This window comes from Syngnathus acus, chromosome 8 (genome assembly GCF_901709675.1).
Source record: "Syngnathus acus chromosome 8, fSynAcu1.2, whole genome shotgun sequence".
Classification (NCBI taxonomy): Eukaryota; Metazoa; Chordata; class Actinopteri; order Syngnathiformes; family Syngnathidae; genus Syngnathus; species Syngnathus acus.
In genome coordinates, this window is record NC_051093.1 from 1,760,886 (window position 1) to 1,786,126 (window position 25,241).

Sequence of the window (25,241 nt, forward strand, 5' to 3'; positions counted from 1 at the left end):
TTATATTTGGGCCAATACGGTAACAGAAAAACTATGATTGTACTCAACACATTTGCGTTCATCTAAACATCCTAAATGCTGCTACAAAATAGTTCAATGGCTAAGTTACACCGCACACCCACTTAGTGAACTTTGAAAAGGAAAATTAAAAGTGGAAAATGCAATAATAAATTCTGCAATACAATCATAAATATAGTACACTATTGGTATGAATAGATGAGCCATCTTGTATGTCCCTTCCAAATAGAAACGGTACATGAAAGCTGATTTGGCTCAGAAAAGTGCAACAAGTTACATACTGGATGTGAAACAGTGTAGCTAGCTGGCGAGCTAACAGGCTTCGGGTGCTGCACTCGGCTCATCTGCGGCGTGACCTCATTGCTTGGGGATTTAAATAGCCGCATCCGTGGAAAATGCATTTTCAGGGTTTAGCAATTGCGTATAAGCTACACAATTAACGAAAGCTAGCAAGCTAGCTAAGCTACAGATGGGGGAAAATTGGGCAAAAATCTTGATTTTATAAATGCTTGTAGGACCAAATGAAGAACGGTGTGGGCGGAGTGGTAAGTTGCCATACTTTTGCCAGCCGTGCTTTCGAGCATAACAGCGTGTGTGTGTATGTGCGTGTTTGTTCTTTGTAAGTGCTACCAGGCAAGCGGGGAGGCCATTCGAGGACTTCTCGGGCTTTTGGGGTTTTCAGCTGCCTGGTGATCGCTGAGAACCCTCTGCGGTGAAGAAACAAATGCACATTGGCGTCAGTATAACAGGAAAGCCTGGTGGCTCTGTGACTGTATGATTCAAGCAATCAAACTTTATGAGGATGAGCAGTTCATCAAAGTAACAATAAAACTTGTGATTAAAGTACAGTACTGAAGTAACACATTGTTGGAATCTCCGCACTATTAAGTCAGGCACTAACAATTCAGGATTGCGAAGTATATCTACTGGCAGGAAGAGAAGACTTTCAACCCCATAAACACACACACAGACACACACACACGCAGACACACACACACACACACACACACACACACACACACACCATGTACACTTGAAATGGTTCCTCCTCACCTCGAACTTGCTGACAAAGTCAGCAAAGATGCCAAAGAAGGCCTCCGTGTTGGTGCTTTTGCCGTCCTCCCCGAAGTAGGAGGCCGTTTGAGAAAACTCTTCCAGAGAGCTCTGCTGGAGGGACTCCAGAGACTGCACGGCCGGATGACTGTTTTCTAGAAAGGTCTGCGCAAGGCCCAGTCAAGGGAGATGGCCGCCAATGCACTGCTATCCAACCCATGGCTCACGGGCCAACTCTGGACCTCCACTAGCCATCAGCTAGTCTGAGCGCGGTGCTGCAGGTGTTGGACACTTGCACCCTAACACTGAAGGATACACTCATGACGGCGGCAAAGCGGTCCTCGGCGCTCGCGGGCATTTTCTGACAGGCCGAGCGGATGTTACGGATGGCTCCGTGCATGTCGTTCAAATCGGATGTGATCGTCCTTTGGTTGACTGAATGGACCGAAACAATTTAGGGCACTGCGTTGAATGACTCGATTGTTAGCATTCACCTTTGGCTGCGAGAGGAACCGTGGTGAGATCTTTGGAAAAATCCAGCACGTCGGGAAAGTGATGGCACAACGACTTGACCAGAATGTGCAGGAACGTCGACTTCCCGTCCACCGTCTTCGTTGTGCTCAGCTGCAAAGATTCAGAAACAAAATGACCCTCCTGCCCCGAAGGATTCGAGTGTTGCTGCCGGTCCGTGTACCTCTGTCAGGAAATTGATCTTGAAGCCAGTTGTCTTGTTGCTTTTGGGCTGGCTGCTATTCAAGTAGTTCCCCATGGCCAACACGAACTGTGGGGCAGATACAAATGCACAAAGTTAGCTCATCATATTTGCAAGCAGGGACATCAAATTCCATGAATAAAGTCAGAAGCAACTTCAGGGGAACAGAATAACCCCAAGAAGAAAAAACAGGTTGGTACCTCGAGAATCTTTGCAAGCTTCTTGCTGCTCCTGAGCTCCGAGGAGGCCTTGTTGATGCATTCGTAGGCTCCCCTCAGCTCTTCTGTCTTCTCCTGTAGTGAGCACTTGAAGAGGAGGCTCTCCAGGCGGGTCTTGTACTCAGGCACTGACAGCATCTAATTTTTCCGGGAGAAAAAGATAAAATCGTAAACCTTCATGAATACATACGTAGTATGAATGTGTCCTCCAAATGCTTATGTATGCCAAGAACGGTGAGAGAAGTGAGCAGCGGAGGACTCTACCAAGACACTATTAAAGTAGGGGGACCGAGAGGACACCATTAGGAGAATTGAAAGGATCGCTACCAAAATGCCTGCCATCGCTCCGGACTGCACGGTACCTGCAGTACAAACTGGTCGGGCTCGCTGAGTTTGCCAGGGTCCTCGCTGTAGTCTTGGTACTTTTTTACCTCGTTGGCGTCGGGGGCATATAGCAGCAGCTGTTTAATGTGCGATGGCTGCAGCCTGTCGGAGTTCATGCTCAGCAGCACCTGACGCAGCTCTCCGGGGGACAGCTTCAGGTGGGCCATCAGGATGGCTGCGCAAAGAACAGACGGGAGCATCGTTCACTTTGCCTTCAACCCGTAATCTCCTCGGAAGCACACTTACATGCATTGTAGGCCTTCTTGTGGGACAGAATTTCAATTACATCCTTTTTCCTAAATGTTTCCAGTTGTGCCAAGGGCTCCGGCGCTGAAAACAAGACTGTCCGTCAAAAGTCAACACATTCGTCAGAACATAGTGAAAGCAGCAAATCCACTTACGAGACCCTTTCTGTGTCCCAAAGTGCATCTCCAGGTCCAAATACTTCACCATGTCATGCAGCTTCTCGTGGTCAGAATTTGCGCCCAACTACAGAAACAGACAACAAGCGTGGCAGCACCGTTACTAACAATTTCAGCCAGACTCTTTTCAAGTCAAAGTTCTAAGACGTAGCCTTACGCGCCCAACGTGCAACTAGCCCGACATTCACCTGGCCCCAGATAGTGCCTTCCGAGTTCTCCACTTGCTCCCAGCGCAGCCTCTTGACACTCATGTGATGGGAGTCCATCCTGGAGAGGGTGGGCCGGGGTAATGGCGGAGGGGAGCAGGGTGGAGGCAGAGGTGGTGGTGGGGGTGGAGGTGGCTCAGATAGAGATGGGGGGAGCGACTGGGGCTGAATTGGGCTCTGTATTGCTTCGTGCTGGGACTGGCCCTGGGGCTGCTGCTGCTGCATCAGGTGATGGGAGGGCTGGGAATGGGGGCGGGTGGTCTGGGTGGCCGACTGGGCCTGCTCGCGCTGGCTCGGAGGCTGGAAGGAGGAGAGCACGGGCTGCTGCGGCTGGAGAGGCTGGAACGTAGACAGAAGCGGGTGTGGCCGGTGGGCTTGCTGCGGCGGATGGATCACTTGAATCTGGTGCTGGTAATCCTGTGGCGGAGGTTGCGGGGTCATGTGGCGGATGTGATGGATGTGAGGCGTGGCCGAATGGTGGCGAGTCTGCTGAATGGAATGGGGCCTCTGGGGGGACGGCTTGATGGGTTGGGGGCGATGCCTTTGGTGTACTGGCGGCCCTTGTGCTGAGCCTTGGGGCTGGGGCTGACTTTTAAGACTTCGGCGGCTCTGCTGCGAACGGCTTTCTCGGTTCATCTGAAGCGGCTGGCAGGGAGGCTCTTTCTGGATGTGATGCAGCAGCTCGCTGGAGGAGTGATGATGCGGCTTGACTTGTTGCTTCTGTTGGGACCGGTCAAGTAGCTCGCTGGAGGCGTGGTGGGGCTGGGCTGAGTGTATCTGATGGAGCAGCTCGCTGGATGAATGGTGGGGCTGCCCCCTGTGCAACTGCTGGCCTTGATGGAGAAGTTCCGTGGATGAGTGGTGAGGCTGCCTCTGCATCATCTGGTGAGGTTGATGGAGGAGTTCCATAGAGGAGTGATGGATCTTGGGCTGGTGGAAGATTTCTGCAGAGGAGTAGTGGCTGCTGGGTTGTTGCATCTGCTGCGGTGGTTGGTGGACCTGCGCATGTTGCAAGATCTGGATCATCTCCGCCGAGGGATGGTGGAGCATCTCGGCTGAGGCATGGTGAGGCTGGGCCCTGAGGCTTTGGTGGCTTTGGTGGCTTTGGTAAACATCCTCGGGATACTGCCGACTCGGGTTAGCCGTGGGAAGGGGGGGCGGGTGATGCGGAGGCGGGGCCGACCGGGATAGACGTCGGTGGTGTCCGGGCTGCACTTGCTGCTGCTGCAGCATCATGCACAGAGGATGGCGAGAGTGGTGGTTGGAGGCTTCCGGTGCAGGAAGTGGCGGTAAAGACTGGTGTAGCTGCTGGAGTGCTAGTGGTGAGTGGGATTTCTGCTGGGTGGGCTGGGCGGGCATTGAGTGGTGGCTCTGGTAGATCTGCTGTATCACTTGGTCCTCGTAAGCTTTTTGGTCCTGGAAGTCATGCGCTTGTCTTTGCTGGAATGCTCGTTGCTCCTCAAACATTTGCTCCTCAAAGGCTTTGAGCTCCTCCAAGGCCTTGTGCTCTTCATAGGCTTGTCTCTCCTTGAACAGTTGCTCCTGATATGACTGCTGCTCCTGGAAGGCCTGATGTTCCTCAAAGGCCTTCAGCTCTTCATATGCTTGCCTTTCTTGATACTCTTGTTGCTCCTTGTAGGACTGCTGCTCTTGATAGGCCTTTAGCTCCTGTATGGCAGCCTGGACCTGCAGCCCCTCTTCGGACGGCAGCACTTTATGCAAGGAGTGTCGTTTTGGTGGCGGGTTGCTGCGGGGCGGGGGTGGGGGAGGCGGGCCAGATTTCCGGCGGATGGGCAGGTAAGCTCTCGGCGGGTTTTCAGGGCTGTAGCTAGCCTGCTGCTGTGGTGGTGGTGCTGGTGGATGAGACGGCGCAGGTGCAGCTGGAGGAGCCGGCGCATCATTGAACTGAACAGGTGGAGGTGGAGGAGGCGTCATGGGGGGCGGAGGGATGTGGTCGGAAGAGGAGGAATAGGTGAGGGAGGAAGCATTATCGTCCCCGCTGCTGCTTTGGATGTCGCTCGGGCTGCTCAACTCGGGACCCACGAATCCTCCGCTTTCTTCTTCGTCCATGCCTAACTGTTCATCATTATCTTCCTCCTCCTCCTCCTCGTCATCATCATCTGGGAATGCCACCTGCCCAAACTCCTGCCATGAAAGCGGAGATAGTAAGTAAATCAGTGATTTGCCTAAAATGTTTGCACATAAATACCTCTTCGTAGTCGTTTTCAGGAGTGAGAAAGTCATCAACAATTGCCACGTGCTGGCCCAGCTGCTCGCTCAGCGCGTCCAGAAAGCGGTCAGTATCTTCGGACCGCGGCGGTTTGGAGAAAGTATATCGACGTTTGCTGCTGCGGTGTGGCGGCGGACTCGACGGCAAATCAATGAGCTCCGGTGGTGAGGGTGGTGGGCTATCCAGGCTCATGTAGGGGTTGGACTCCCCGCTGTTCTGGCTGATCAGGCCTGATGGGTAGAATTGGGTAAGGGGAGGGCTCGGAAGAGGCTCTGGCCAGGTTAGAGCGGGCGGGAGGCCTTTGCGGCTACCTGCAACCAAGAAGAAATACGTATGCACATTAACAAAATTGAGAGAGTGCATGCAAATAGGAGCACAGTAAGAGAAAAACAGAAAAGAATGAGCAAGAGACAAGAATGGAAGGAGGACATTTGGGGCCATTTCTACCGGGCACGTGAATGTTTATCACAGTTTGGGAAAAAAACAGTTTGTTTCAAGCGCCACCATTTTGATGCTGTAACAGAAGAGTGCCAAAAAGTGCTCCAGGAAGTTTGGATCTAGTACATCGGGACCCGACCTAACTCCTGACAGCAAGAATGTGTAAAAGTTGCATTCGTCCGATTCAAATTGTGGTGCTTTGAAGAAATTGGGCCTCGTGTGTGTTTCCCAGCTCCACTTCCACCATCAGCACATCCTCAAGCTTGCTCGCGTGTGCCGCTTTGACAACAAAAGTTTCAAAAGCTGACCTCGTTTTGGGTTTTATGGAACAAAATATCATCATCGATATAAAATTCAAGGATAGATTTGGATGTGGGTTAGCTGCTTGGGGATGAAGCGTCGCTGCACTTTTTCATCATTCCACCGACTTGGTATCCCATCTTGAGAGAGGCAGAGCATGCGTGACAGTCGGACGAGGTCCCGGCGGGGCTACCTGTGTGAGCACGCGTTGTCGGGGAAGTTGCGCGGGAGGGGGAGTCCACTTCCAGCAAAGTCTCAGGGGCGGGAGGAGGGCGAGTCTTCAGGGACTTGGATCTCTTGGCCGCGTACATGTTTTCCAGTTCGGCGTACACGGCTGACAGCTTGCGTGGTGGAAATGTAAAAAGAGCAGGATGAGACCTTTCTGCCCAAATGGTTTCCAGTGAGAAGGGGCCGGCACGTACATTGGCGAGGTTGTTGGGAGTCTCGGGAAGAGAGGTCCCATCGCCTGATTGTCTTTCTCCTGGAGCCAACCGCATTCCGGCTTCCAGTAGCGAGTCTGCACGGAAGCCTAAAGTCATCCAGGCATGACAATGAGCCAACACCCAATTCCACACCGGGGAAGCTCCATGTCAAATTTGGCTTTACTTCTGATTTGGGTTCATAATGAATATCGATCGAGAACTGACATTTGATTTTATCACTGAGCCTATCCTACATGCAAACATAGTTTAGGCCATACTAAACAGGCAACAACACTAAGTAGAACTGCACAATCTAATATAATATCAAATGAAATATTAGACAGAGCTTCCCTTGTCCATTCAAAATGATCAAATTAGAAAAACAAGTAGGATCGTCTACTAGATTACAACGTGTAGCTGTTCCCACTACTTAATGTTGTGATGATAAAAAATGAGAAGCACTCGACATGCTGGCCATTTGGTCAATAATTATGCCAGAAAATAAACGAAAAAAAGCAAGTCCGATTCTGTACCCATGCTCAAGTTTGTGCCAATGAGCAAGTCGTCAGAGCTCCGCCCCCTCACACTGCTCCTGTACATGGTGCCCGTCACCCTCATGGAGCTGCTGCGGCGATGGGGCTCGGGGGCAACCTCGGGCTCTGGTGGAGGGGGAGGGGGTGCTGGTGGAGCTGGAACACACACATACACAACCACACATACACAACCACACACACACACACACACACACACACACACACACACACACACACACACACACACACAATCTCTCTCTCTCTCACACACACACACACACACACACACACACACACACACACACACACACACACACACACACACACACACACACACACACACACACACACACACACACACACACACACACACACACACAATCACACACAATCACACACATAAATAAACAGTGGCGGGCCTCGTATTTGCTGCGGGACGTGTTTCGCCCGTCAACGTGTTTGGCTGTCTTTGACCAATCAGATGACAGGAAAACATCAGGCAATTTTGTTGGTTTTAAGTTCGCGCAAAAGGGATTTTACCACGCATTATAATTCATACCTACTGTAGGATGCTTCCAAAAAGAAATTCCACTTGACAAAAAAGTAAAGGGGTTAAAGCATAAAACATTGTCTTCCCACCTGGCGCCTTGAATCCAAGAAAGCGTGAGATTTTGCTTTGGCAGTGTTCTTGCTCTTCATACGTCAGCAGCTGGTAAACAAATTGCCAGATGACCTGCTTGGCCGGCGTATCCAGCACCGGGAAGGCATCCACGATCAGCGTATCCACATTCCTGTTGCCATGGAAACATCACGTCTGAGAATGCCTCACACGCACTTGTTTATGTTTTGATTCTACTTCTCACCTGTGCTGGAAGAAGCTCTCCAGAGCCTTGCAGACTGTGTACCTTTCCTGGATGGTCAGCAGGTGCTCCAGCTGCTGCCCGAAGGTGCGTCCGTGGACTCGGATGCTCGGTGGCAGTATCTCGGCCACCCAGCGCAGGGAGCCGAGCGCGGGGGAGCGCGCGCGCTCTGTGGAAATGCCGCCCCCTGTCAAGTCCTGCTCTGACATGCTGAAAGAGGGCGGGCCGTCCTCCACAACCAGGGTGGGCATGGCGCCGCTTCCTTGCAGCATGGACACCACCTTCTCATGGGAGGAGGTCCTACGGCCAGACGCGTTATGAGGTGACTGGTTAACGCTGCGCCAATGATAACTTCTTACCTCATATCAAGTCCGTTGAGGAACAGGATGCGGTCTCCTGGTTTAAGACCAGCCTTGTCTGCTGCGCTGCCTACACAGCAAAACAAGTCAAAGCGAGGCCACCGAGATTCTCAATGTGCACCTTGAAGTTACCCGGGATGACAGAGTCGATCCACACAGGGGCGTGACCCCTGAGAGTGAAGCCGAAGCTCATGTTGCCTTTGCACACTCTCACCGTCCTAAAGACAACAACAGCAGATGGAATAAATGGATATAGTCACAGATCTCCCTCAAGAAACATGCTTGAGATTTAGTTTGTTTCTACACAGCCCTGACCTGCAGTTGGTTGTCGATCCGCCCGAGTGTCCGGCTATGAGCGAGGTGGTCTTGCGCATGCCACGGGGCAGGGGGGCGTAGCCTTCGTCCGCGTGCGTGCGCGGCACCGAACTGGCGCGTGTGGAGACCGCCGGGCGCTCGGGATGAGCCTCGCCGCGGCTGCGGCGCAGGTCGCTACGGCTGGGGTCGCTGAAGCTCCGCCCCTTTAGACGACTCATCGGGCTCTGGGAAACCACCTCGTCAAAACGCTCCCGGTGCTTCTTGGGAATGAAGATCCTGGACAACATTTTTGAGGATGAGTGAGAGAAGCCCTCAGGGTGAACTTCAGAAAAACTTGATTCAATAAGCGTAGAGCAGGAAACCAAGGCAGATACATTACTTGCAAAATGTTTCGCTTTTTTTGTCCATGGGTAGGGCCCACTTAATTACTTGAAAAACGTCTTCTCAGTAAGCTGCAATAAAAAGACGGTTTTTGTATGTGCACTTGCTGCAGCAAATGCAAGGAGGGTTTCACATTCACTTGCATATTAACCCCCCCCAAAACAAAGGACACTCCACTCCCCATCAAAACCTCTGGTGCCTTTTACTTATCCCAAAAAGAAAAAAAAGCCTCACCCTAAGGCATGAGGAGATGTCTCATCTACGTAGCTGACATTGCAGCCATTGTTTGTGTTATTGCTCTTTCAAGGGAGGCATGACAGAGCTCTCGCTTTGAATTTCACACTGCATGTGAAAGAAAAGCAGAGGCTTGTTTTTGTTTCTCGTCAACAAGTCTGACATATTTGGCTTCATAAGATCTCGCCGTGGTTTATATGATGCCAATTAGCTGCGAGAGCAAGAAAACAAAACACGGGATTGACCCAGAAATGCAGGAAAGCTGACAGACAAGGCAAAGTCAGTCCTGACAACTTCTTTTATCGACGCTCAAACACACACAAGCAAAACAGACTCGAATTTGGCCCTCTACTAGTTTGTAAATCCACCGCATCGCTCCTCCAAAAAGGCAGCCACCACCAACATCATCATCACCCCTTATTCTTCCTCCTCCTCCTCAACCCCACAGCGCAGCCTTCATCCAAACTCTCCAGGGGTGCTTTGCATATTCCGAAATGGCCCACTTGCGCATAGCCGCCGCAGGACTCGAGCACAAACAAAAACAACACCGATACAACAAATGATAGCAAATAATTTGGTTTGTTGATGGGGCAGGCTGCAAGGAAAAAAAACTTTCAGGCAAGTTGTTCATTATTATCCTCAATACTTGCTAAACGTTGCTGACATACATTCAGCCTGCGGAGTAAGATAGAATGTGGAGTAGGAGCTCTTTCTGGGCCAGGTCGTGTATCACAAAGGCAACGGGAACATGCTTGTGCTCACCGATTGATGTGGGCCACGCAACTCTGGTCACCAATCATGCATCAGACGAACGCAACAGAATCAGGCGGGTCATTGTCGTCAAATAGAAAACGCGGCTTGATGGATAGAGTCCTCGGTGGGACAAGCGTGCCAGCATAGAAGGTAAAATGTAACGTACCGAAAATGTCTGGCAAGGCTGCGTTCTCTTCCCATGGCTCTTTGAGGAAGCGCCGCCTCTCAGTAAGCCATGCAAACGTCTCCTCGAGTCTCCCGTCTGCCGTCAGCGGGCAAAGACTCCCGGCCAACAGGGCAAACGCTCAGCTTCCCTGCTCACCAGCAAAAGCTCCCTAAGCGGCGTCGGCAGATGGTCACCAACTTTGCCATCATTGGCCCACACCTGGCAGCCAGTCACACTCATCCATCATGCAGCGCCGCTAACAAGAGCAAAAGTGACAAGCGGCTCTTCCCTCACAAGATGAGGAGGAGGAGGAGGAGGAGTAGGAGGAGGAGGAGGAGGAGGAGGGAAAGAGTGACAAGAACTGAAGAGCGCCCCAGTGGATTGTCCAAGAGTGTGTGTGTGCGCGTGTGTGTGTGTGTGTGTGTGTGCGTGCGTGCGTGCGCAGCCCTACAAGGCTTCATTGATACACTTTCAGAAGAGAAAGACCCCACAAGCATCGGAGGATTTGGAAAAGTCATGGGGATTGCAGACGTCGACCCGTGCAGCGACCAGAAATTCCACATGAAACATCGTGTCTTTCCAATGTTGACGTCAGATCATGGCTTTGAGCCCAAATTGAAATGTTTGAAGGCCAAGCGGGTTGCCAACAATTTCACTCAACGGCCACAAAAGCGGCAATGGCCGTTGTGGGATCGTCTTGACTCACACGGCAGACGCGCGCCTGCCATTGGGGAAGCGCTGAAGAACTGTCACTGCGTCAAAAATGAAAAGGTATTAAAAGAAGTAGGCTGCTTATAAATAGAAGGCCTCCCGTGGGAAGGCGAGGCAGACGCAGGGACAGAGGTGGGGGTGTGAGCGCGTGCACAGGCGGGCGCGCGGGAGAAAGAAAGGAACCAGTTGACACGCCTGGCGTCAATCACACATCGCGTTCACATCCGACCTTCATTTGGAAAGTTCACTTTGAGGAAGGCCAGGGAGCTTTGGATTTTGGTGATTCCTATATTTGGCAGATTAAAATTCCAACAGACCGATTAAATGATCAATTCAGAAATATATCCGAAACAAAATAAAACTAAGAATTTAGCCTCGATAGATAACGGCCGATTAAGTCAGACAACCGATTCATCGTTCAGGCCCTAATTCTCTATTCATCAAGACCCCAGAACGATGTAAGAACACGAGAGCCCTGACCTCAACACCATCAGACACCTCAAGATGAACACAAAGAGAAACTGAAAAATTGCATTCGACCCATTACGCTCTTTCATTTTTTCTCAATTGTGTTCCAAAATCTGAGCGGGTGCCAACCAAAGTTTCATTTGAAAAATCTGTCCAATGAGCATGCTGGCCTAAAAACTGCACTATCACTTTGACTCTCCAGATGTCGGATCCATTTTGTCATTGTACGAATGCCAAGAAGCACCCCGAGGCAAAACTCTGCAAGGCTCTCGGCACCAAAACAACATGGTCCCATCATGCTGCTGCAGCTTCTTGCAAATGTGGCACTAATGTCGTCTGCCTTTCATGTGGGAAACAAACCCAGCACTAGCTTCAAAACGGAACAGCTACACCGGGAAGAGGAGGCACAACTTTGCATATCAAAGTCTCGCAAGGTCACAGAGCACCTGAGCGAGAAAGAGGAAGACGCAATTATAAGGAACAAATGCTAAAGTTAGTTCGAGAATCAGCAATGGAGCCATAACCGTCCTCGATGGATACAGCTGATGCATAATAGATGGGACGCCTGTGCAAAAAAAAAATGTCACGGTCACTTTTCTAAACAGGACACACACTCGTGGGACAAACCATTAGCTACACTTGCACAAAAGAAAATGCACAATTCAATAAGCATTTCACAAGAGAAGTGGTGCAAGCTCGAGTGCAGCATTTTGAGTTTCAGGTTTAGTCTGTTCCACAAAACCATTAGAAACAGTCAAAGTGATGCTGTCCAAGTAAAGTGACTTTGTAAAGGCAAACATTTTGGATGAATCTCATCAGTTTACAACCTGCAACGCTTGCAGGTAAGGTACGCTACCTTATGTTGTGGCCGTTGAGTATGCAATAAAAGTGGCATTGTACTATTTTTAACCAGCCGATGAAGACGCTTTGACAATGACAACCCCAACAGAAGCCTTGTAAATTAACAAAACTGACAAACGGTACTCACCTGAGGCAGCAAGTCATCATTTCCTCCAACACACGACCTTCAGAGCACACGTATGACCAAAAGTGCAGCTGGCACGTTTGTCACAATTTTGGAAGGTGTGCTCATCGCAAAGTCACCCAGCCTGCAAACTGGCTGGAGCGGCTAGAACAGCTCCACCAAGAGGAGCCCATAAAAAGCAAGCAGCAATGCGCTACATACACACAATTGCCTATCAAAGGACGGATGCATCACAGCAGGCGGAGAGAGGGAGAGAGAGAAGCAGATAGAGAAAGAGCTTGGTGGCCACCGAGAGAAAGAGAGTGTGAGAAGCAGGAATCGGAGATGAGTGAAAACATTGCAAGGCTCAGCAGAGCAGTGCTGTGTTTGGGGTTTGAGTTTCACAAGGGTGCTGAAACGGAGGAAACGCAATACAGTAGTGTTGAGGATTTGGGGGGAAGGAAGTCTTCTTCGTACCTGACACTTTCGATGAGCTGCCGATGGCGCTCTGTGACGAGGATGTCCGGCAGCGCCTCGGCCAGGCTCTCCACGTGGCGATCGGCGGCGTACTGCTTCAAGACGTCAAAGAGCTGCTCCTTCAAATCTGGCTCCTCACCCAGCACCTCCTCCACCTCAAACACGAGCACAAAGTAATGCATAAAGCTGAGCTGGCTCGATGCGACCGCTCAGAGGGCCGAATGACACAAGGCCTGGTGACCCACCTTCTTGTTGAACTCCATGGCCTTGTGCGCGCGACTCTCCCTGATGCTGTCGCTGCTCTGCGAGAGGACCCTCATGCTGCTACTCAGCCGCTTGGGCCGGCGTGCTATGCTGAGCACGCCCAGACGCAGAGGACGACCCTGCGCCGCTTTGATCATGACGGCCGCTGTCTCGTGACGCTTGACCGGAATGCCGTTGACCTCTAGGACATAGTCGCCAGCCTTGAGGCCGGCACGGGCGGCCGCACCATCGGCCACGCAGTCCTCCACCGTCAAAGGGCTGTCGCCCACGATGGTGAAGCCGAAGCGGCCGTCTGGACCGGGAGTGATGTCAATCTAACGAAGAGAAAACACGCCATGCGAGTTTCACCTTCAGCTCTAAACTTCAAACAGTTGGCTTTTAAATCCAATCATTAAATAGTGTGAACTTCTCAGCTCCTCGGTGCAGCATTAATATGAATAGTTTTTCACAGTCAATAAAGACCACTGTGGCTGCCTGCTCTTATATCATCCGTCTACATCTCTTAAACAGTCATTCTTTCCTGGTGCGTGTTTCCAGATACCTGTTCAATGCGCGACACCACGCCGATGCTGGGCGGCACCGTTTTGAGGGTTTGAGCTAGCGCGATCAGTGCCGGGGTGCTGAGGTTGGTCACGTCCTGGCCCTCGATGTCCACCACCTGGTCGCCGGGCTGCAGGCCCGCCAGGAAGGCGCTGCTGCTCTCCACCACCGACAAGATGTAGCTGGGCCCGGTGCCGCCCAGTCGGAAGCCGAAAGCCTCGGGCCAGTTCTGATTGGTAGCGGGAAGACCAAGAACTGCAATGTGAAATGTAGAGTTGTGATCTTGATGTGCAAGGCGGGAGTTTGCAGGCAGTGCGTTTTAGTTAGCGCTGGGTGGTATCACCTTCAGGGAGGAGGAAAAACTAAACACTAAACAAAACGTGGACTGTGAAAGTCTAGCAACTTAATCTCCCAGCCCTAATTCCAATTGACATTTGTTTTCATTCCAAGTAAAAGCACCATTCATGTAGCCTTGTCTAGTGGCGATGTTGATAAATTACAGTTTGACACATTTGACAAGTTATCAATCCTTAGTTTTATAATGTCTGCTGACATTTGTAAAAACAAATTTAAAAAAAAAGCTAGTCATGACAACGCATTGACACAGAAAACAATGTTAATATTGCATTTGTTCACACACAAACTGGTTGTGAGGTGCGAAATAAAGGTCAGAGTGTCCTTCACGCCTCAGCATGGAGCTAGAGGGAAAAAACGAGCTAGAAAAGGCAGGTTATTAGTGACGCGCACAGCGCTGCCCCCTCGTGGCCTTCATCTGGTGGTCACTGACCTCATTCCACTGGTGCGATAAGGAGTCCCTAGAGGCTAATATGACATCTGGATACATTGAACCTGACTATTTGAGGAGAGGGGATGTTTATTTTAGTCATCGGTTCAGTCGTGGGTCTGTTCGACAACTGGTATTTGTCTTTTAGTTTGGTCTCACAGCAACACTGGGGGGGGAAAAATAACCTGGGTTATATAAATATATTAAAACACCATGTCACACATGGCCTCCTGAAATCAAGGCAATGCTTTAAGCTTTGAAACGTTAACATCAACACGCAAAGTGTGGATACAACTTGATATAGCCAAGGAAAAATAACAGAGCACACTAATTGGAATGCAAGGCAGCCATCAAAAGAGCAGTAGTAGGGAAATATTGCTCTGTTGTACAACTGTTCATAGTGCGCTAAGACAAAGCCAGAATGTCCAATTAGGACAACCAAAGTCAGAAAAGTAATCAGAAAAAAAGTCAACGAGAGGTGCAAAAGGAATTTAATCAGTCACTTGGAGACGTGCGTGGGTGGATGAAAGCACAAGGTTCCGTCACATCTGCTAAAATATGCATTGTGAATCTTTTCAAGCATTCTATTCTCCAAGCGTGCAATTTAAAAAAATACATCCATGTTATCATTCTTTACCCTGACAGAAAGTTCGTGAGATGTCAAAATGATGGCGACTTACAGAAATCTCTGGAAGCGCTGCGGGTGCCGGACTTGCTCTGGCGCAGGGAGAAGCGACCCTTTCGGCTCAGGAAACGCCTCATCCTCGCCCGGCTGGCGGCGGGGCACGTCCCGGCCAGCCTCACCCTTCACACCCCCCGGCCTAGTGGGGGGGGCAGATGCAGTCAAGTGCCTACTCGCACCGTCGCTCGGCCGCTCAAGCTGGACCTCTGGAAATGCTCTAGCCTTGTGTGCCTGAGAAATCAAGCACACCCAAAGAAAATCTCACAGTGGTGGTCCAAAGTGAGAAAACCAGCAAGGGAGGCTTGCTCCAGCCTCAGTGAACGGATCACAGAAGTGGGACAGTCAGTTCGGAAATGGTTCTGAGCAAGGAAAAGGGACAGCGAAGCCCCATTTTTCTATAAATACCTTTGCCTGCTCTCTCTCTCGCGTTTGCTTCACGTTGTGCTCGCGGATGCCGGGCCTCTCGGAGGGCCAAAGAGTGACCCAGAAACGGCGGCGTGTACCAGCCGGCCGGGGAAATGATCGCGTCTGCTTTCACCTCTGCCACTGTGCGAGTGCCAGTTGAGACACGAAACCTTCGGATTCTCCTCCGGGTTGCACACACACGCAAAAACGCACTCAAAGCCGCTCACAAGTAAAAACAAGCGGGCTCTCAATACAGATGAGAAAAAGAAAAGTTGAAGTGAATTATGACAAAGTCAGGCCAAGGGTCCTCAAGGTGTGGTTTGAGGCTCCCTCTGTCAGCACACATTCACATTCTTGCAGGTCATTTCTGGTGGCGCTTACGTTGGTTTGGGTGGTACTTGGTTTAAACTGTCGGAGAAACATTGCCATAGTTTTTTTTTTTTTACAAAAATAGGTTTTATTTTATGTTGTCTAATGAGACAAAACTGGGCCTGCCAAAAAAAAAAAAAAAATCAAACCATCAGGACTGCCCCAAAAAACTAACATGCTGGGTGAAGGTACGAAAGGCGACAAATCTTATCTCTCGCACTCAGCAAGAATCGAGAGCTGCTTGGTTGACAAAAGAGGTTGAGGACTTCAAAAACATGAATTCTGTTTGCACCAATTTCCAAGATGTCTTCTTCAGTGTCTTTTGCATTATAAAGGAATCCATTCAGAGCATAAATGAAGTGACAACTTCTGTGCTTTGTTGTTCGAAGAGCTTGGACCTCAGTTTGTAGGCGCGTCCCCAATCACACAACGACGGTCTGAATCTCCACCTCTTGTGGCGTGGTGATCACGTAGGCCTCCTCGGGCTGCTGCTGCTCCATCAGCTGGATTTGCCCCTGCGCCGTCTCCTCTGCGGTCACCATCGCGACCGTCCCCCGTGCGGTCTCCACAGCTCGGGCCAGCAGTGTGCCGTCGCCAATGGCTGAGGCCAGCGTCATGGCCACCTGCTCCGTCAGGCTGTCAGGGGTGGCGATGGTGATGGTGTCGCCACAGTCCAGGATGGACGCGCCCTCCTCACTCCCGCTCATGTTGCGCAGGATGATCTGGTGACTGCCCGTGCCGCCGGTGCCGTGCGCCTGGCTGACGATCTGCTGCACCACTTTCACAATGTGGTTGCCCATCTGGTGCGAGCAGCGGGAACCAGGTTACGGGGTCATGAGACGGGCAGCTGGAATAACTTTCGCATGCCTCCAACTGCGTTGGGAATCACGTGGTCATTCCCTATTTCTGATTATCTGCCTTGAGGGGCGAGTGACCTCGCCTCCATTTGGGATACAAGCTTTGTACGGTGGTAGCAAACTCAACTCAGATCATGAATAAATCTTTAAAAATGAAGCTTCCTCGATTTAGCTTATGACTAACATTTTTAATAGTTAAATTAAAATTGGTGTCCATGTTGTTTAGACAGAGAATATGAAAAGACTTGGAGGCCACTATCCCGTGGATTCCAAACACAGCCAAAGATACGGTCAAGTAGTTCAAAGAATGATGAGCTGCTGGCACTGACCTCATTTTGACTGTCCTGAATGAGCGTAACGCCGTCTTCGTGCACTTCCTCGTCTGTCTGAGTCTGAGCGATATATGGGAAGAGCATGACCGAAATAGCATGTGGCAATAAATAAAATTCTCAAATGCTAGATTTAATGTTCAGTAAACCCCGCTGATTTAAGTCACCATTAAGAGTAAACTATTTGTATGTTTTTTTTATTGCTCAGATTTTGACTGTTACTTGTGAGTACCTTCCCAAATGAATGAGAAAAAAAAGAACACAAACAAAAGTGCATGTCTCACCTTGATGATGTACTCCTGCGTGTCTGCTACCATGGAGGAGAACTCCACCAGCAGCGCGTGAGGATCTTCAGTGATGATAGCCGCAGTAGCCACGTTGTCGCCGGAGAGCTGCTCCTCTGTGACCACCACCTCCTCCACCACCTGCTGCTGCTTGCTGGACTCGTCCTTGTTACAGCCCCCTAGTGGACATCACACCATCTGGATGATCAGGCCCCGTTGACACAAAATTTGCTTCTTGAGCACCGAGCAGACCTTTGGCGCGGATGTGGCGATTGAGAGTGCCGTGTTCGGCGAAGCCCCGACCGCACTTTGGGCACTTGTAAGGCTTTTCGCCGGTGTGGTGGCGAGTGTGTCGCACCAAGGAGCCTTTCTCTCGGAAGCCTCGGAAGCAGAACTGACACACGTATGGTTTCTCCTCGCCGTGGGTCCGTTGATGCACCTGCAGCGCGTTCTAAACCAGGCCGACACATACAGATAAAGGAACTTGTGCCCACAAGAGGGCACCTTGGTATTGGCCGACCTCGCAAGCACTCGATACATTGAAATAGAGCCAGTTTCAGCCCAATACTGATATCTGGTATCGATACTCGCCCATCTCTAAACATTATTAATGTGTACGCCCACTTTTGCACACCGTCTGGAAGTGAAAATGAAGAGTTGAAGGGTGCTGCGTGATTAATCATTGTGGTGGAAGGCTCACCTTGGTCTTGTAGGCTTTCTTGCATCTGGTGCAGTGGTAGGGTCGCTCGTCCGAGTGGGCCCTCATGTGCTCCCGTACGTGTCCGACCGTTTTGTACAGCTTGCCGCACTCGCCGCACTTGTAGCGCCTCTCGCTGACGTGGACTTCCATGTGCTTCTTCAGCAGGTACCCACTCAGGAAGTCCCTTTGGCAGAGGGTGCACTTGAAGGGCTTGTAACCTGCAAATGCGACATCACACATTAATTGGCAAAAAAACGTGCATGACTAGTAAGAAGCAATTTACAGCTGGGAGGGAGCAGAGTTTACAAATCCAAAGTATGCAAAGCCATCAACATGAAACAAAAGAAGCATGATATGTTCATTAACCCCCCCCCAATTGTGTGTCTGAAGTATATTGTCAAATTGAAACGTACCCAAATGGCCTTTGACATGGAAGCGGAAGTAGTTCAGCCCCTTAAAAGAGCGATCACAGTGTGGACATGTGTACAATTTGGAGACTGTCTGATCCACCTCCTGGAAGAACAAAATAAGCCTAGTGTGGAAAGGTTTGCCTGTCTGAAAGCCTAACTTGGTCATCAATTTCATAGCCAAAGCAGTAAAAATAGTCCACTTTAGCCATTTACCCGTGCCACCACTTCTACCAACTCCTCTTTAACTTGGATGTCAGCACCATCTGTGACGGGACACTCAATGACCATTTTTTCCAGTTCGTGCGCGGCCTGCGGCACCCGCTCCTCTTCCGTCTTCAGAGCAATGCCGGCGTTGAGGATGGCCTGGCAGATGAGGTTATCACCCGCTGCGGCAGCGGCGGCAAGAGCTTCTGCCTGAGACTGATTCACCATCACCTACGGCGAGAGGCGGAGTTCATGGGCGTTCCTAATGTTGTGAGCGGTGAGTGTCGGTGTCACTCGCCTGCTGCTCCTGCGTTGTGCCATCCACCTCCATGGTGAAGTGAACCTCGTGGATGACCTCTTGAGAGCCTGCTTCCACCAAACTGACCACGGCCGTTTGTGCCTCTATCACCTGCTCCTCTGCCGGCTGCTCCTCCACCACCACCACTTCCTGCTGCTGGGCAGTCTCCGTCGGGATGTCAGTATCAAGTCCTGGATACATGCCGGGCCAAACGCATCTTTCAACTGCATACAGTGGCACCTTGACTTGCCAGTTGCATTTGTTACATAATTCACACTCTATGCTAATGACAGAGTGCAGGCATTGCGGGAGGTAGGGATTTTTCTTTATTTCTAGTGTGAATACCTTTCTTCCTTCCATCCTTGCTCACCAGAATCTCCTTGCACTGAACAAAGCGGATTTTCTCAGTGCAGGGTGTGAGGGACTTGAGGTGTCTGGTGAGGGCTCCCGACTCTCTGAAGGACTGGCCACACAGCACGCAGTGGTACGGCCGCTCATCTGGACCAAAACACTCAGTCAGACATCATTTTTTGTTTTTGCTTTGTTTTGTTTTAAACAAAGAACGCTTTGAGGTCTGGAGCATACCAGAGTGACGGCGGTTATGACGAATCAAAGACCCTTTAGTGCGGAAGGAGTTGCCGCATAGTTCGCACGCAAAGTTCTTCTGATCGCTATGAGTCTTCATATGAGTTTTCAAGATGTTGCTCTGTGAACCCCAACAAAAAGTTTGAGTCTCAATCGCTGCCCATGCTTGGCACCGCCCGTGTAATAAAAGTCTTATTTTTGCCGCACCGTTTTAAAGGTCTTGTCACAGAGCTGGCAAATGTAGCGGCCGTCTCCATTGACTTTGAAAACGGGCTTATCACCCTCGACAATGTCGGAGTCTTTAGGCGTCTCGGACCCCTGGGATAACTTCAAAGAAGTGATTTTCTTCCTGCATCCTCGTCCCAGCGCGGCAGTGCTTGCGCCTGTTTGCAGAACCAACGTAATTGGATCAACTTACAGACAAGACAGCCATAGGGAAAGAAAAAACATCAGAAACACATGGGAGTTACTCACCGCTGCAAACTACAACTACATTACAATCATTAAAACTAAGAGTATTATCATTTCTCTGAAAATAAGCATTATTATGAATTCTTTTACATGGATTATATACAAAAGTGTGCAGAGAGTGGTTTTGCTTACTGTCATTAGGACTTGTGCTCTCTGGCTCACTAGCAGCTTCTTGCACCCCGTGCGTGTCTCTATTTATAGTCTCAACCTGTTGAAACTATCATGTTACTTCTCAAAGGTAGAATCACATTCATCTTTACCGGTAAAGTATGTACAAAGGACAGAAGGAGTTTGCCTCTGGTAATTGAGCCACAACAGTGTTAATTGCTGGCCTTACCGTTTGCTCTTCAACTTGACTACTCGGCTCACGTCTGCAACTGTGACGCAGCTTGTGTTGTATAAAAGCCTCCAAGGTGGAAAACTCGTTCTGACAGCGCCCACATTTGTGCACGTCCTCATCTGGTAAAACGATCAAACAAGATTAGATTATCATTTAAACAGTAACTTGTGCGCTTGTTCATGTGCTCAACAGAGACAGTTCAACAGCGTGTCGCTAACAACTCATTGCTGCTAGCTAACTAGCAGCTAACAATGTCGACATTTGGAGGGAATTCATGCTAGGCCCAAACACCAAAGCACAAAATATAAGGCATGTTTAAAAAAAAATAGGAAACTAACCTTCGTCTCCGAGACTGGTTTGTATGGTGATGGTCTCGCTGCCGTCCTTCGCGTGTTTGTGTGCCGTAAGATTATTTTCGACATTCATGTCGTTCGAGGTCTCCGTCTGTGTCGCAACACGGCCGCGGGGTGGCAAACATGGCGGATTTACGACCCCGTCGTCATAACAACGCGCTCTGCGCGTGTACGTGTCCCTCGCAAAAGAGACACCGACTTGGTCGTATTTAGATGATTGTATTTTTTTTCAGTGCTTACTACTGTTTTCATTCACCTACAAAATTTTACCGAGTACACAAATAACAGTAAACTACTGGTATGCAGCTTCTTGTACCGGCCGGAAAACTAATCGTTCAAAGTTGTTTACGACACCAATGTAAACAACGAATCCCTATACGGCAGCAGATATGGCTTCTGTTTTTAGCGGTGTGCTGCAGCTGACTGATCTAGACGATTTTATCACGCCGTCTCAGGTATTGAAATATACATTTTACGTGTTTTCACGCATTATTTTGTTTAGCTATACGGTACGGTGCTGCAGTAGCAGAGAAAAGGCTTCATCGATGTTATGTCATTCATAACGTAACACAATGACGCAGTAAATAGCAAATGTCGTGTGGTGACTGTCAGCAAGCTATAAAACAATTTCATGGTAAACCATCGCATTTTTTGTAGGGGGGGGGGGGTTGAATCTCTGCTTTGGTCTCCTTTTGTCGATTATTGACAATTAATACTTGTGTTCCTGTTTTGTAGGAATGTGTCAAACCTGTTAAAATAGAGAAGAAACAGGGCAGGTCTGTTGCCAAAATCCAGATAGAAGATGATGGCAGTTATGTCCAGATCAATCAAGTGGGTATTGAATAATCATTCAGTCTTTTCCCCTTATGTTTTTCTCACAATTGGCTTGCTTGTTTACAGGCTGGGCAGAAGCAGAAGCTTGAGAAAGCAAAGATCACACTGAACGACTGCTTGGCTTGTAGCGGATGCATCACATCGGCCGAGAGTGTCCTCATCACACAACAGAGCCACGAGGAGCTCTTCAAAGTGCTGCGCAACAACAAGGTCAATAGTGGCGCTGGTGGTGTTGCCCTGATGAGTTGGATTTGTTTCATGGCCAAACGCAATGTAAAATCAAATGAAAGGTCGTCAATCTGTCCCATAATAAAGAGAATCATTCTACCACAGGTGAGCGAGACAGAGAAGAAAGTGGTGGTGGTGTCAGTGTCACCTCAGTCCCGAGCGTCCCTTGCCGCCTTCTACGGGCTCAGCAGCAGCCAGGTGGGGAGGAGGCTCACCTCTTTCTTCAAAGGCCTCGGTAAGGAATACGTCACGGTCAGAAAGGTCTTCTCTTCTTCCAACTATTATCAGGAGGACTGAGTGAAAAACCTAAACTGTAATATTTAAATATTTACTCACCTTTGACATTTTCCACCAATTCATTTGGAGCTTTTCCCAATGCTGCTTTTGCAGGCGTCCATCACGTGTTTGACACAAGCTTCAGCCGCACTTTCAGCCTACTGGAGAGCCAGAGAGAGTTTGTGGAGCGTTTCCAAAGGAAGGAGCAAGACAGACGTTCTTTGCCCATGCTGACGTCAGCATGTCCAGGTACGCTGCAAAAGCAAACTACAAGCTCATCAGAGATCTCACACCTCTCCTGTTGACATTCCGATTCCGTGGAAGTCTCCTGAAGTGCGTCTTATGAACTGCTGAAGAATGAAGATTGACTTGTGCTGGATGTTTTTTTTTTTTCATGTGTGCTTAGGTTGGATCTGCTATGCGGAGAAGACGCACGGAGATTTTATTCTTCCTTACATCAGCACCACCCGCTCCCCTCAGGCCATGATGGGCTCTCTAGTTAAAGGCTATTTTGCACAGCAACAGGTATAACAGACACATACCGTATTGGCCCGAATATAAGACAGTGCTTTTTGCATTGAAATAAGACTGAAAAAGTGGGGGTCGTCTTACATTTGGGGTCTAGGCATTATACCCATTCACAATGCTAGATGGCGCCAGATATCTTTAAAGCGAATGCTGATCTTAACTCCCCAGGCCAACGCGAACCCCTGTCGCGAAGAATAAAAATAAAAATAGCGGTAGCACGAAGAAGAAAAATAAAAAATAGCGGTAAGAAAGAAAAGAGAAGAAAATAAGAGAAGAGATAACAGAGAAACAGTAGGTTTAATTACATTTCAAAAACCAGAAATTTACAAATGTGATTGCACTTTAGTTTACATATTTAAATGTTCAGATATTAAGATGTGATGGACAGTTTTTGCATGATTTGAATAAGGCAAAATAACATGCTTTTTCTCTCGAATATATTGTTATAATCATTTGTTTCAGATGTACTGTAATTATTTTCTGTATAAAAATTTAATTTGGTGTTCAAAAAGTCTTTTTTCAAACTTGAGTCTTGAAAAAGAGGGGGTCGTCTTATATTCGGGCCAATACGGTACTTTGAAAAGGAGAAAGGACCTTTGACCCCCCAATAAAAAAAAATACAATAATTTTGGGACTTTGTAAAAATAGTATAAATTTTTTTTTTATTCTATGGTCCATTCAAGTCTATAGCCAGTTGCTCAACACGGCTCTGCTATTTTTACAAATTATTGACTAACCTAAAGTATCAGCTCCACAAACACGTTTTCTTTCTTTTTCTTTGCAAAGCGATGGTTTGACGTGGGCAATATGTAACCTGTACTGTATGAAGCTGTATGTCATGTGTTTTATCAGGGCCTGAGCCCACAGCAAATCTACCACGTGGCGGTGATGCCCTGCTTCGATAAGAAACTGGAGGCCTCTAGGCCAGACTTCTACCAGAGCGAAGCTGAGAGCAGAGAAGTGGACTGCGTCATCACATCCGGTACGGTCTCCACTTCCATCATCGTACTTCTCTTGGAACACCATGTCTCTCTTTTCCTTGTTAGGAGAAGTTCAGAAAATGCTGGAAGAGGAAAAGGTGACTCTTAACGAGATGCAAGCTGCACCTCTCGACACGCTGTGAGTTTGAGCGCTTTTGGCGGCAGGTTGACTTTTCATGCCATTGATGTGATTCTCCGTCCAGTTTCAGCAACGTGGATGACGGCGAGTTTCTCAGCCACGCCGGCAGCGGTTCGGGCGGTTACCTCCATCACGTCTTCAGTTACGCGGCCAAGCAGATTTTTGGAGAGGAGGTCAAGGAACTCACCTACAAGACCCTCAGGTGAGCCCCCGAATGCTTTGCGCTCATATAAGGGGATGGCGGCTCATGGCCGGTGCTGCCACCGCAGGAATAAGGACTTCCAGGAGGTGACGCTGGAGAAGGACGGCGCGGTGGTGCTGAGTTTTGCGTCCACGTATGGCTTCCGCAACATCCTGAACTTGGTGCAGAAACTCAAGAGGGGGAAGTCGCCGTACCACTTTGTGGAGGTCATGGCCTGTCCCTCAGGTTGGCCAAAGTCTCAAAAATCCACAATTACTTCAACATAACCATATCAATCAGTATATAAAAGTACAAAGTATGCAAAGTATTACAGTATTACAGCGCCATAGTATAATATAAATGACATCTTTACTCTTTACCATTGTGAGTTGACGAGCTATCTTATACATGCCTCATTTTGACTTCATGTTTAGTATACTCTATATCAGGGGTGCCCAATACGTCGATCTCGATCGACCGGTCGATCACCAAGCCACGATTGGTCAATCGCGTGATATTAAAATGTTTTTATTTTTATTTATTTATTTTTTTTCGCACTTGACACGTGTACAAACAACGGCGCTAACAACACAACACAAACACGCTAGCTCGCGAGTTCCCTCCAATTGTCAGAACCCTGTTTTTTCTCTTAAATTTAAGAAAGGGTATAAAAATGAGTGGGGCAGCTGGCCATAGTAAGAAGTATCACTTTCATAGGGAATGGGAGTAGGACATGACATATATATATATATATATATAATTATTATTTTTTTTAGTGGGTAGATCTTTGTGACTTGGTCATTTCAAAAGTAGCTCGCGAGCTGAAAAGGTTTGGGCACCCCTGCTCTATATAGTATATTATGTTTATTGTAATATTATTTTAAGGTCCTTCGTGTTTTGTGAATCTTCAGGTTGTCTTAACGGCGGTGGGCAGCTGAAACCAGGCCCTGGTCAGAACCCAAAGGAGTTCCTCCAGCAGGTAGAGGCGCTCTACAAAGCAGAAGCAACCCGAGCGCCGAAAGATGACGTCTGCGTGGCCGAACTCTACCAGTCGTGGCTCGGCAGCATCGGCGAGGAGCGCGCCAGAGAGCTGCTGCACACCAACTACCACGCCGTGGAGAAGATGACCAATGGGCTCACCATGAAATGGTGATGCTGTCTAATTACATGCGACCGCAGCATTTGTGTCTGTTTCAGTGGAAAAAATAGTAATTCAGTTATGTATATTGGAACAGGATTCGGGAGCATTTTAATTTAATAATTACACAAATATATTTTGAACAAATAAAAATTTGTTTTTACAAAAGGTATATTGTGTCCCTATGTGCAAAGAGAAAATGTCTTATTTCTGTGGTGGACACATCGTACTTACCTGTGCAGGATGAGAATTTTCTGCGGACCGCGGATTTCCGTGTTTTTTTCCGTCGAAAGTATCATTTTCGTGAATCGTGTAAATCCGTTGAGAAAATTATTTTTTTTATATATTTCGGGGAGCGGGCAACGTTAGCCTCGGCGACTCGCGAGCATGATTCGGGAGCATTTTAATTTAATAATTACACAAATATATTTTAAGCAA

The 25,241-nt window shown here is 48.9% G+C and overlaps 3 protein-coding genes across 10 annotated transcripts; 1 reads left to right on the plus strand and 2 right to left on the minus strand.

Moving 5' to 3' along the window:
• Positions 1–75: 75 nt before the first annotated feature.
• On the minus strand, positions 76–15,759 carry grid2ipa (glutamate receptor, ionotropic, delta 2 (Grid2) interacting protein, a). Of its 7 annotated transcripts, none has more exons than XM_037255609.1 (24): positions 14,893–15,759; positions 13,430–13,683; positions 12,870–13,202; positions 12,625–12,779; positions 8,471–8,746; positions 8,288–8,373; positions 8,156–8,225; positions 7,800–8,096; positions 7,576–7,727; positions 6,937–7,092; positions 6,404–6,498; positions 6,175–6,322; positions 5,223–5,554; positions 3,812–5,158; positions 2,996–3,763; positions 2,787–2,874; positions 2,632–2,727; positions 2,364–2,560; positions 1,984–2,139; positions 1,766–1,852; positions 1,566–1,695; positions 1,388–1,506; positions 1,072–1,236; positions 76–725 (listed from the first exon to the last, which is right to left on the minus strand). In XM_037255609.1, the coding sequence occupies exons 1-24, from the start codon at positions 14,972–14,974 to the stop codon at positions 645–647; spliced, it is 5,670 nt and encodes a 1,889-aa protein (XP_037111504.1). In that variant the 5' UTR covers positions 14,975–15,759; the 3' UTR covers positions 76–644. The 7 variants fall into 7 exon arrangements, with proteins under 7 accessions (XP_037111504.1, XP_037111505.1, XP_037111503.1 ...); XM_037255610.1 differs by having other exon boundaries at positions 5,223–5,473; positions 6,404–6,510; XM_037255608.1 differs by having other exon boundaries at positions 2,632–2,715; positions 6,404–6,510.
• Positions 15,760–15,993: 234 nt separating this feature from the next.
• On the minus strand, positions 15,994–20,642 carry e4f1 (E4F transcription factor 1). Of its 2 annotated transcripts, none has more exons than XM_037255615.1 (14): positions 20,485–20,642; positions 20,144–20,265; positions 19,939–20,014; positions 19,543–19,718; positions 19,336–19,456; positions 19,096–19,248; positions 18,751–18,917; positions 18,462–18,683; positions 18,252–18,351; positions 17,839–18,056; positions 17,391–17,589; positions 17,139–17,317; positions 16,855–16,917; positions 15,994–16,468 (listed from the first exon to the last, which is right to left on the minus strand). In XM_037255615.1, the coding sequence occupies exons 1-14, from the start codon at positions 20,570–20,572 to the stop codon at positions 16,091–16,093; spliced, it is 2,262 nt and encodes a 753-aa protein (XP_037111510.1). In that variant the 5' UTR covers positions 20,573–20,642; the 3' UTR covers positions 15,994–16,090. The 2 variants fall into 2 exon arrangements, with proteins under 2 accessions (XP_037111510.1, XP_037111509.1); XM_037255614.1 differs by having other exon boundaries at positions 18,751–18,941.
• A 189-nt stretch (positions 20,643–20,831) lies between these two features.
• On the plus strand, positions 20,832–24,900 carry narfl (nuclear prelamin A recognition factor-like). Its single transcript, XM_037255617.1, has 11 exons — positions 20,832–20,954; positions 21,235–21,330; positions 21,400–21,543; positions 21,667–21,796; positions 21,952–22,086; positions 22,244–22,362; positions 23,218–23,347; positions 23,412–23,484; positions 23,549–23,686; positions 23,754–23,911; positions 24,577–24,900. The coding sequence occupies exons 1-11, from the start codon at positions 20,889–20,891 to the stop codon at positions 24,816–24,818; spliced, it is 1,431 nt and encodes a 476-aa protein (XP_037111512.1). The 5' UTR covers positions 20,832–20,888; the 3' UTR covers positions 24,819–24,900.
• The last annotated feature ends 341 nt before the right edge of the window (positions 24,901–25,241 follow it).